The sequence below is a fragment of the Phascolarctos cinereus genome, unplaced genomic scaffold (assembly GCF_003287225.1).
Source record: "Phascolarctos cinereus isolate Bilbo 61053 unplaced genomic scaffold, phaCin_HiC Scaffold_3;HRSCAF=262, whole genome shotgun sequence".
Taxonomy (NCBI): Eukaryota; Metazoa; Chordata; class Mammalia; order Diprotodontia; family Phascolarctidae; genus Phascolarctos; species Phascolarctos cinereus.
In genome coordinates this window covers 24,979,342-24,991,752 of record NW_027555736.1, presented here as the reverse complement: position 1 = coordinate 24,991,752, position 12,411 = coordinate 24,979,342, and the positions used below count along the sequence as shown (strand labels likewise).

At 42.8% G+C, this 12,411-nt stretch overlaps 1 protein-coding gene across 8 annotated transcripts in view; it reads left to right on the top strand.

Annotated features, from left to right (window-relative positions):
* JMJD1C (jumonji domain containing 1C) overlaps window positions 1-12,411 on the top strand; it is a 240,414-nt gene that overhangs the window by 209,537 nt on the left and 18,466 nt on the right. For 7 of the 8 annotated variants that reach the window (XM_078150736.1, XM_078150734.1, XM_078150735.1 and 4 more), the window contains 5 exons: window positions 1,980-2,069; window positions 3,082-3,212; window positions 3,417-3,630; window positions 4,093-4,307; window positions 4,717-5,322. In XM_078150736.1, coding sequence (XP_078006862.1) covers window positions 1,980-2,069; window positions 3,082-3,212; window positions 3,417-3,630; window positions 4,093-4,307; window positions 4,717-5,322 — 1,256 coding nt within the window. The remainder of the gene's footprint in view (window positions 1-1,979; window positions 2,070-3,081; window positions 3,213-3,416; window positions 3,631-4,092; window positions 4,308-4,716; window positions 5,323-12,411) is intronic. The other variant, XM_078150739.1, reaches the window with a different exon arrangement.

Here is a 12,411-nt window from a genome sequence, read left to right as displayed (position 1 = left end):
AAGCAGTTACCCCAAAGTCACAGTGACGGAGCTGGGGTCTGTGGGCAGGCTCTTAAGATCCCGGATCCAGGTCTTGTTTTCATGCCAGTGAGGTGAAATGGTTCTTTGTGATTGGCATGTTCACCTTTAAAGAAAACATCTCTGGGGCAGCGAGAGGGCACCGGCCCTGGAGTCAGGAGGACCGGAGTTCAAATACAGCCTCAGACACTTGACACTCACTAGCTCTGTGATTCTGGGCAAGTCACTTAACCCCGATTGCCTCACCCAAAAGAAAGAAAACATTTCTGCATTTCCTGGCTAATATGTTTTGGTAGGTACAGGACAGCATAGCTGTCCTTAAAACAGCTGCTCCAGGGGACATGGCTGATCCCAGACTTTGGAAGGGTTCAGACTCAAGTGGCTGTTAAAGACAGCAAGCGGACAGACTCAGGTGAGGCCTCGTGGGAAGCCAGGCTTCTGATCCCGAGGCAGAAGCATCCAGTTGTTTGTCCGGAGCTTTTTTCTGATGTCATTGTTAACTGATTGCAATCGCAAAAGACTAACGGGGTAGAGGCATGTAAACCATGGAAAAGGGTTTTGGCCACTGAGAGTTTCATCCCACTCCTTATATGATGGTCACCTTTGAAAGAACGGAAATATTTTTTGCATGACTTCATTTGAATAATGGCTATCACATTTATGTTTGCATTCTCAGTGGGTGGGAGAGGGCCAAAGTGGAGGGGACAATTTGGAACTCAAAATCGCTTAAAAAAAAAAAAAGACTCTTTAAAAAAAAAATGGCAGTTGCCCTAATAATATTATGAGTATACTCTTTCTCAGCTGACCATATAGGCTTCTTACTTTCATAATGACTGATATTTTATTATTTTGATAAAATTTGTCAGTGTCCTGGGCCTCGCCAGTAAATAGGGTCGATACGTCAAAGGTCAGTATGTCAGTTTGGCTAAGGAGCCGTTGAGGATTATGGTCATAAGAATTTGAAGTATATTTAAAGTTAGCATGTGTCTTTACAAAAATTACAACATTTTATACCGTTCATATGGATTTGATGGAGTTGGGAGAATAATTAGATGACAGCAATAAGTCATTTTCTTTAAATCTCAGTAGGTGATATTGATTAAAATCATGCTAACTCAGAACTTTGGAAAATAATTTATCTTTGGAAGAATTTTTTTTTGGGTGGACTCAGTGGGCTGAATATCTGTGCCATGGATGTACTACATCAGCCCCATGCTTTACCTTAGCTGGACTAACTCGTGGCACATTACCTGGTTTGGTGAAAAGGTTGGCACCAAGCCACCAGAACAGGTGATAGCCATCTCCGTGGCTGTTTCCTTGTCAGTTTCACTGGTCGTTTGAAGTAACATTTAACTTTGTTGACTGATGTTGGTAATGGCCCCCTACAGCCGCTTCACTGACCCCTGCTCAGCTGGGGAATTGGGAAGAGGAATAATTGGAGCAGTGAGCGGAAACAGCAATGGCTCTGAAGTCAGTGGAGTCTAGGCTTGGGTCCTGGCTTCTTTACTTCCATGTGACTTTGGGCAGCTCACTCTGTCTCTCCAGGCCTCCAGTTTCTCATCTGGAAGATGAAGTGTTGGACTGGATTGTCTCTCAGTTTCCTTTCAGCTCTAAATGCTGTGATGATTAATAGTATACTTGAACTTATTCATAACCCCAGATTAAGTGCTGAAAGTGAGGGGAAGGTCAAAAGGGAGATGCTAAGACATCATAAGGAAAGTAGAAGACGCACATGTTAACTTTGGTATTATAAGCATTGTCATTGAGGCATGCCACTCACTTCATATTTTATTATCACTGTGTTTTGGGAACTCACAGACATGAGAAATGCATCTAAAACATTCAGGAAGCTAGCATTCATGTTTAGGGGACATTTTGGGTCTCTTCTATGTGCATCCCAAGATAAACTATATTAAATAGCCATGTTTGAAAATTACAGTAGAAATTATGTTGTCTTCTAGATAAAGAGCTCTATGCTTGGATGAAATGTGTCAAGGGACAACCTCATGACCACAAACACTTGATGCCAACTCAGATCATACCAGCTTCTGGTAAGAAAAAAACATCCACTGCTTAAAACTATAATCGGCTCTTTTAGTCACATGTTAATTGCCCTGTGTTTAGTGGCAGAATAGAATGGAGGGTTCATTGTAGTAAATATTTATCAAGTGCCTACTATGTACAAAGGACCAGTGGAGGTACGGGTTTAGATAAGGTACAGTTAAAGTCTGTCAGCAAGATAAGACTTAGGGGCAAGTAGTTGACACATAATCAGTGTGTAAGAAAGATGAAGATAAGGGTTTTGTGGGGTTCAGGGAGTGGGCGATCACTTCCAGCTAGAAGGATCACAGAAAGCTTCCTTTGATCCAGGCCATAGTCATTTATTATTCCTTAAGGTGGTTCTGGAGCTGAGCTTTAGAAAGAAAGACTAGGCAAGGGGCAGGCCAGAAGGGCATCGGGGGGCTGAGAAATCCAGTTTACTTGGAGCAAAGAGAACATGGTGTAGATTGCTGGGGAACTCAGAAGGCATCAGACTTCAGTGCAAGTTGCAGGAATTTGGACTTAGAGAAAACAGGACTGGGTGATAAGAGCAGATGTTGGTGGAAAAGGCAAATGTGTCTGAAAGGGGGGTATCCAGGCTAAGTTAGAGAGAGAAAAGCAAAGCATGAAGAGCATTGTAGAGCTCTGGGGACCCAGGGGGGGGGCAGGGGGCGCTTCATACTTGAGAAGCCAGGAAAAAAGGAAGAAGCAAAGACATTAGCCAAGTTCTGAACGTGGGGTGCAGAGTAAAGGATTGTTACAGGGATGGAAGGAAAAGCCACTTGGGAGGCACCTGGAAGAGGACACAGTCAAGGCGAGAGAGACTGCATTAAGACTATGTTACAGTCTGTGATGTCTTTGTGCAGTCTGTTACATCCCCTCTCCCATTGCACAGCAGATGAGACCCAATGCAAAAAGACAAAGGGGCCCAGATCTAAATGTAAAGAGTAGTTTTTAGAGTAGCTCTTATAGTCTTAAAAATAAGTGATCATTCTTTTCTTTTATTATTGCTTTATTTTGAAGTTTTGACAGATCTTCTAGATGCGATGCACAATCTTAGAGAAAAATTCGATATTAAATCTAATTGCCTTTGTTCCGACAAGCAAAATGTACAAGTTGAGACAATTCCTGAAGTGAATGGTGGATCGTCTCAGGTGAGTGAACTGTCTTTGATTATTAAAATTTGTTATTTGGATGAATCAGCTTTCATGGTTTCAGTCCCATATTTATGACAGTGCTTTATTGATTTGTGATGCTGTTGTGTAAATTATTAGGTAAGACAGTGTAACCACTAATGTGTAACTTGTTTATAGGATTGGAGATTATATATTTTTTAAGTTAATTATTCTGCCCTGTAGGTTTTGCAGAATGTTCTTGATCACAATAACACAATTTCTCTGTGCATGCCTGAGTCTCAGCAGCAGAATTCCCCTCTGAAGTCTGAGACTAATGGTAATACCAGCCCCAGAAGTGACACAAGCACAGACAGCAAGTTAACTCCTCCAGAATCCCAGTCCCCGCTACACTGGTTAGCAGATCTTGCTGAACAAAAGGCCAGAGAAGAAAAGAAAGGTAATTACCCTTAATTACATTGTATGTGAAGGAGGGTAGGGCCATTTAACATTAATTTTCTAGAGTAACAAACATTTGTCTTTCATTAACGTGACATTTTAAATGTCAGTATGTTTCCTACTCACTTATGCTATAGGTGTTTTCCTCTGGTGGTGTGAACAGTGGCTCAAGACTCACTTGTAATTGTGTGTGCCCGAAGGGGTCCCAGTGGATCACACCTGTGACCCCCCCCCCACACACACCCCGTAGCCACTTAGCTGTAGCACCTTTGATTTGTCACAAACTCAAACTGAACGTCTGAGATGTTGGCAAATCTTCTCATGTTCAGACTGTTGGTACCCCTTCTGGGGTGTTTTCAGGGGAATTAAAGCCCCCACCATGAAATGAAGGGTACAAGTTTCAGTGATACTTGTACTTAATGTCGTAATTATATTAAAAAGCTTGCAAAATATTTGATTTCAGAAAACAAGGAATGTCCCCTTGAAAAACCTATGAAAGAAGAAAGTGATCAAGATAACTCTGATTCTCCAGACCGCAAAACTCCCCCTGCTGCATCCCAGAGCAATGAACAAGGATCCACCTTGCGGGACTTGCTGACCACAACGGCAGGCAAGCTGCGTCTCGGCTCTACGGATGCAGGCATCGCCTTTGCGCCGGTATATTCTACAGGAGCCCCAGTGAGTTGGTTGCCAGATGACTTAGCATTTTTCAAGGCCTTCGAAATTGAGTTTTACCAGTAAACTGAACTACACTCACAGCATTTCTGTAAAATAATCATGAAATTAAATTACCAGACTCTTAAAGGCCATTCCTATTTTGTGTTGTGCAGCACATTTTGTTTTAACTTGAGGACACTTAAAACTGCATTTTGTAGAACCTTCCAGTTAGGGACGTTATCAAAAGTTCCTTTTTAATTATGTGCCCAAAAAAGGATGCAGTTACAGACTGCTTATAATTACCTAATTGCCATTGAGCACTAATTGTTCTAGATGTATTTTAAAGTATCTTTTCTCAAGATGAACATATTAAAGAAAGTGCTTTGATGTGCATTGCGTTTTGGTTTGTTGTTGTTTTTTTAACCTACAGAGTGGCAAAAGTGGAAGGACTGTGCCAAACATTCTTGATGACATCATTGCTTCAGTTGTTGAAAACAAGATTCCACCAAATAAAGCCTCCACGATGGATGATGATGATGATGATGATGATGATGATGATGAAGAAGAAGAAGAAGAAGAAGAAGAAGGAGAAGAAGTAGAAGATGTAGATGATGCAGATGATACAGATGAGGTAGAAATCATAAAAGTGATAGAAGGAAGAGGAGGAGGATTAGGAGGAGGTTTAGGAGGAGGATTAGGAAGAGGTTTAGGAGGAGGATTAGGTGGAGGATTAGGAGGAGGATTAGGTGGAGGATTAGGTGGAGGATTAGGTGGAGGATTAGGAGGAGGATTAGGAGGAGGAACAGGAAGAGATCCTGAAGATGGCCGGCCAGCTGCTGTGGACCAGCGTGATCAACTGCAGCCAGCTGCTGTGGACCAGCGTGATCAACTGCAGCCAGCTGCTGTGGACGAGCGTGATCGAGTGTCCAGGGATGTGCCACACACATGGATGTGTGAGAAACGCGTCTTGTGGCTTCAAGATCACAAGAATCTTGATAATTGGAAGCTTTTCAAGCAGTGCTGGAAACAAGGACAGGTAAGTGTTTTTATCAAGGCAAATACTTGCCCAAAAACTGCTTTGTGAAGGCATGTTGGCTTTCAGCTTGCATCTATCAGTCAGAAAGTGTCAGAACACAGTTACACTTTCTGGTTAGTTACCTCTGACCAGATTTATATGAATTAGGGTCAGAATATTCGTTTATATGAATTCAGTATCAGAATATGTTTTGTAACATTTATTTTGACCAGTCAGTGAACAAATTTTGTATAGTTCTAGCATCTGAGGCAACATGATAAAGTAGAAAGAGGACTTGACCTGGGGTCAGAGAATGAGGTTTCTGCTCATTAGCACCTTCATGACTGAGCAGTTCATCCACCTCTGTCATGCTTTTGTTGGCAAAAAGTGGCCTGAGCTCACCTCCAGCTCTCAATCTATGATTCTCCTTCTTATTCCCTAAGCCAGATGTTTTCTTATGATCCAGCTCCACACCTCCTGTGTCTGACTCCAGTCCATTTTCTGCCCAGCCACTACAGCATTCTTACTTTAAATGCAGCTTTGGCCTTTCCCTCCCCTGGTCAGAAACTTGTTGTAACTTCCCCCATTGCCTACAGGACCTGGCCTAAACTCCTTATTCTAAAGGTCTAGCCCCCCTTTCTGGGCACTATCTACCTTTGTGTATGTTTGACCATAAAACACTTCACATTCTTGGATACCCACTGGACTTTTTTCTCAGCCCAAATATTTTTTCAGTGGTTGCCCTGTCTCTAATGCCTTTTTCTAGAATTCTGCACATGAATGCCATACGTAGCATGCCAGTGATCAGCTTGTACACCAGCTCTTCCAGAAATCATCTCTCCGTTCTCTGCACTTTTATGGTGCTTTGTATCTGTCATGACGTTCCCAGCGTTGTCTTAAGTTATTGTTGTTTGTATCCATGTCTCCTTATTTCCCCTACTAGATTATAAGTTGGTCTTTAAGGTTAGCTGTCATATCTCCGCTCCTCACTATGCCCCCGGACGATGGCAGAGAGGCTCATGTAGCTCAGTGAGACTGTGAGCTATGCCAGACGGGGAAGGTCATCGTGAGGAGTCTTGACAAGAGGTAATCCACTAGAGAAGGAAATGGCAGACCACGCCAGTATCTTTGCCAAGAAAACCTATGGACGGTAATAAAAGGATAACAGATGACCCAAATGTGCCTCCAACTCTAACCCTAACACCCTAATGTTTGCGCCTCCAGCTTTATCAAGGAACGATAAAAAGATTTTCTTAAATGAACAATGTGAAGAAATAGAAGAAAGGCAATAGAAAGGGAAAAACATGTCTTCAAGAAAATAAGAGGCAGTGGGGGGAAATGTCAAAAAATGGGCAGGCACGTACCAGAACTAGAAGAGGTAGCAGGAACACACAGAAGAACTATACAGGAAAAATCTGAACATCACCAAGAACCATGATGATGTGGTTACTAATCTGGAGCTGGGTATCCTGGAGAAGGAAGTCAAGTGGTCCTTAGGAAGCATTGCTAACAAGAAGGTTGGGAGAGGTGACAGAATTTTCCCTGAGGTGTTTAAAATCCTGAAAGATGATGGTATTAAAGTGCTGCACTTAAATATGCTCGCAAATTTGGAAACCTTGATAGTAGCCACAGAAAAAGATCCGTCCTAAAAAGGGCAATGCCAAGGTACATTCGTATTACCGAACAGGTGCGTTCATTTCATATGCCAGCGAGATTATGCTTAAGCATCTGCAGGCTAGGCTTCAGCAGTATGTGAACCAAGGGTTATCAGAAGAGCAGGCTGGTTTTTGAAGAGGCAGAGGAACTAGAGACCAAATTACCAGCATTCCCCGGATTACAGAGAAAGTAAGAGAGTTCGAGAAAAACATCTCCTTCTGCTTCATTCCCTGCACTAAAGCCTTTGACTGTTTGGATCCCCGAATGTGGCAGGTCCTCAAAGGGATGGAAGTACCAGATCATCTCACCTGTCTCCTGAGGGACCTGTAGTGTGGGTCAGAAAGCAAGTTAGACCCAAACAAATTAGCTTAAACTCTTGGTTCAAGATTGGAAAAGGAGCGTGACAAGGCTGTGTATTATCGCCTTGCTTACTGAACTTACATGCAGAGTATGTCGTGTAAAGTGCCAGGCTGAATCAATCAAAAGCTGGAATGAAGGTTGCCAGGAGAAATATCGACGCTCTCAGCTATGCAGACAATACCCCTCCAACGGCAGAAAGTGAAGAGGAATTAAGAAGCCCCATGATGGGGAGTGAAAGAGGAGAGTGTCAAAGCTGACGTGAAGCTTAGAAAGAAGAACCAAGGTGCCAACTGGTCCTACTACTTGCTGACAAATCGAGGGTGAAGAAGTGGCAGCAGCACCAGACGGGGAGTTCTTGGGCTCAGAGATCTCTACAGATGGCAGCTGCTCCTGGAAGGAGAGCTAGGGCAGATCCGGACTGCACACTGAAACACAGAGACACCACCTGCTGAAAGCTGGACTACGAGAACATCCAAAGCGCTGCCAAATCAGCACTTTAGAGTTGGTGCAGGAGACTTTGGAGTTTCTTGGACAGCAAGGAGATCAAATCAGTCAACATTTAAAGAAATTAATTCAGGCTGTTCACTGGAAGGTCAGATGCTGAAGCTTGCTTTGGCCACGTAATGAGAAAATGGGACTTGTTGGAAAAGAACCTGATGTTGGGAAAGATTGAAGGCAAAAGGAAAAGGGGATGGCAGAGGAGATGAGATGGTTAGATAGCATCATGAAAATAATGAAGATGAACTTGGACGGACTCCAAGAGAGAGAGTGGAAGGGTCTGGCATGCTATAATCCAGGGGGTCACAAAGAGTCAGACAAAACTGAATGCCTGGACCGCAGCAGCAATCACGTCTGCAGCCGTTTTACGTCCCCTCGCGTGCTACTGAGCCTCATGACGCCTCACATATAGCAAATTTCCACCAATTTTTAAAAATTAAATCAGTGAGCTTTTTAAAATTGTTGAGTTGTTCAGGCCTTTTGATACTTCATGGAAAACGCTGGTTGGACTGTTTTGAGAAGTCTTTTAAGTACAGATTTTACATGGCTCTGATTAGCTAGTTACCTTGCTTGTTCCCCCCAGGCCTTAATAACTGAAGTGAAGTTGGGTGGGGTTAGAGAAGAAAACAACTTGTGTTATAAACTCTTGTGTTGTTGTCATTTAGTAGCTGTACCTGATGGTAAAGCGGTAGCTTTATGACAAAATGTCTGTCCTGATTTTTGTGCAGATAAGTTATGTTAGCCCTAGGAATGACATTAAGAGGAGAATTGGGCGGGGTGGGGGACAGAGTAAAAGCAGCAACTTGCTTGAGATCTCCCCCAAACCCCTCCCAATACCTGTGAAAAATGGCTCTAAACAAATTCTAAAGCAGCAGAACCCAGAAAAAGACAGAGTGAAACAAATTTCCCGCCCAAGACAACCTGGATGATTGATCAGAAAGGTGTATCGTGCCGGGCTGGGAGAAGAGCGCAGTTCAGCGTGGTTGCACGGGCAAACCAGGCCTCAGAGAACTGAATCACAGGTAGCTGTAGTGGTTTCCAGACTTCTTAACCCACAAATGCCAAAGAGAACTTAGAAGGTTGGTAGGAAAAGTCTGTGACCACAGTGAGAGAGAAGCTCAATCCCAGCCCGAGTCCCAGCACAGCCCTGGGGCAGCAGCTGCTTTTGGAGCTTCCCGGTCCACAGACAGAGGAGCAATTGAGTGGCTGATCAGAGGGGGATTGCAGGGATCTCTTTGTGGGTGCTGAGGCAGGATTCTCTTGTTTTGCCCGTGTTGGATCTGGGTCACAGTTCTGGGTGGTGGTGCTGGGGCAAGAAAGAGCATTGGTGTGGTGGAGCTTGTGGTGGTGGTGGTGGTGCAGAAGGAATCCTCCTCACGGTTCCAAGGCAGAATAGAGTGCTTATGGTCACTCATAGACCGGAGCAAAGGCCAGGAAAGGAGTAAACACCTCGCCCTTGATCATGCCACCTTGGAAGAACTGAAAATTTACAGGTCCCTACAAGTATCTCTGAAAACAGCTGCACAAAACCTGTGAAGCTTGGGAACAGTACATTCTCCACACTGGAAACAGACTCCTACCTTAACAAAAAGTTTACAACTCAAGTAATTGGCTGGGATCACGAGCAAACAGCACAAAAAATGTCATACCATAGACTCTTTCTTTGGTGACAAAGAAGATCAAAACATACAACCAGAAGAAGAAACAAAGTCAAAGCTCCTACATGCAAAGCCTCCAAGAAAAATATGAATTGGGCCCAGGCCATGGAAGAGCTCAAAAAGGATTAAGAGAAGCAGAGGAAAAACTGGGAAGAGAAATGAGGCTGATGCAAGAAAATCATGAAAAACAAGTCAACAGCTTGCTAAAGGAGATGCAAAAAAATACTGAAGAAAATAACACTTCAAAATATAGTGTAACCCAAATGGCAAAAGGGGTCTAAAAAGCCAGTGAGGAGAAGAATGCCCTAAAAAGCAGAATTGACCAAACGGAAAAAAGAAGCCCAAAAGCTCACTGAAGAAAATACTTTTTTTTTTTGGGCTAGGCAGTGGGGTTAAGTGACCCTTTCCCAGGGTCACACAGCTAGTAAGTGTGATGTGTCTGAGGCTGGATTTGGAGTTTTCCTGACTCTAGGGCCAGTGCCCTGTAAGAAAATACTTCTTAAGAATTAGAATGGAACAATTGGAAGCTAGTGACTTTATGAGAAATCAAGACATTGGAAAACAAAACCAGGAGAATGGAAAAATAGAAGACAATGTGAAATACCTCATTGGAAAGACAACTGACCTGGAAAATAGATCCAGGAGAGAGAACTTAAAAATTATTGGACTCTCTGAAAGCCATGATCAAAAAAAGAGCCTAGACATCATCTTTCAAGAGATTATCAAGGAAAACTGCCCCGCTATTTTAGAACCAGAGGGCAAAAAAGAAATGGAAAGAAGGCACCAATCTCCTCCTGAAAGAGATCCCCAAAGGAAAACACCTAGGAGTATTGTAGCCAAATTCCAGAGTTTCCCAAGTCAAGGAGAAAATATTGCAAGCAGCCAGAAAGAAACAGTTCAAGTATTATGGAAATACAGTCAGGATAACACAAGATTTAGCAGCTTCTACGTTAAGGGATCAGAGGGCTTGAAATATGATATTCCAGAGGACAAAAGAGAAAGGATTACAACCAAGAATTACCTACCCAGCAAAAGTGAGCATAATCCTTCAGGGGAAAAATGGACATTCAGTGAAATAGAGGGCTTTCAAGCATTCTTGATGAAAAGACCAGAGCTGAATAGAAAATTTGACTTTAAAATATGAGACTCAAGAGAAACATGAAAAGGAAAATAGGAAAGAGAAATCATGAGGGACTTACTAAGATTGAACTGTTCACATTCCTGCATGGAAAGATGATATTTGTAACTCATGAGACCTTTGTCAGTGTTAGGATAGTTGGAGGGAAAAAATTGTATGTATGTATATATAGATAGATAAATAGAGGGCACAGGGTAAGTTGAAGATGAAGGGATGGTATCTGGAGAATAAAATTAAGGGGTGAGAGAGGATTATATTGGGAGAAGGTGAAAGGAAGAGGTAGAATGGGGTAAATTGTTTCACATAAAACAGACAAGAAAAGGCTTTTATAGTGGAGGGAAAACAGAGAAAGGTGAGAGGGAATGAGTGAATCTTATTCTCATTGGATTTGGCTTAAGAAGAGAAGAACATACACACTCAATTGGGTATGGAAATCTGTATTACCCTGTAGGAAAATGGGGGGGGGGAAAGGAACAAGAGAGCAGGGGTATATGATAGAGGGGATGGCAGATTTGGGGGAGAGGGCAATCAAAAGCAAACACTTCTAAGGGAGGGATAGGGTCAAAAGGGAATAAATGGGGCGGGATAGAATGCAGGGAACTATACAGAGTTTTTCGCAACATGACTACTGTGAAAGTGTTTTGCATGACTACACATGGTTAACCTGTATTGAGTTGCTTGCCTTCTCAATGAGGGTGGGTGAGGAGGGAGGAAGGGAGAAAATTTGGAACCCAAAGTTTTAAAAACAAATATTATAAAATTGTTTTCACATGCAACTGGGAAATAAGATAAGCAGACAGTAGGGTATAGAAAACTGTCCTGCCCTACAGGAAAATTGAAGGGAAAGGGGATAAGAGAAAGGGCGGGGAAATAAAAGGGAGGGCAGATTAGGGGAAGGGGTATTCAGAATGCACACCATCTTGGGGTGGAGGGAGGGACAAGATGGGGAGAAAATCTGGAACTCAAAATCTTGTGGAAGTGAATGTTGAAAACTAAAAATAAATAATTAAAAAAAGGAGAATTCAGTAAGTAATTCATTTCTAAGATGTAGTCTCTCTTATGTGGTAACATAGTTAAATGAGAAATTTTTGTTTTGCGATGTGTTTCATGAGCAATCACCTTCTAAAGATTTCATGTCTTTTAGAGAATCACATGTAATTGTTATTGTTCAATTGTGTCTGACTCTTCACGATCCCGTTGTGGTGTTTTCTTGGCAAAGATACTAGAGTGGTTTGCCATTTCCTTCTCCAGCTCATCTTAGAGATGAGGAAACTGAGACAACAGGGTTAGGTGCCTTGCCCAGAGTCACACAACTACTAAGTCACATATTTGAACTCGGGAAGATGAGTCTCTCTGATTCCAAGCCCAGCGCTCTGTGCACTGTGGTGCCACCTACCCACCCGGTCACATCTAAACTGTTTATCTGTTAGCAGTACAGAAACTGAGTGTTCAAGTAGATGTAGTCTCTAAAAAGTTAGGATGTCCTGTCTTTGTGTGGGTGTTCTCTCCCTCTCTCTTTTCACAGTCTTATTGAGAAGGGGAGAGGTGTGGAGGGGATGATTTTGGCTAATCTCACATGGGGAAAAGCTGAATTTTGGTCCGGTGGCTGGTTTTTAGTAAGACGATGCTTCCGGGCACCTGCTTCCCTTGCGTGCTTCCCTTCCTCACAATACCTCGTGTGTATTTTGTCTGTACTTACTTGCACAGTAAGTGCTCTCTGCTACAGGTAGAGTACAGTCAGTACTGCTCTCTAGCTACAAAATACAAGCTCGTTGAGGGCCAGGGAATGACTCATTTTTA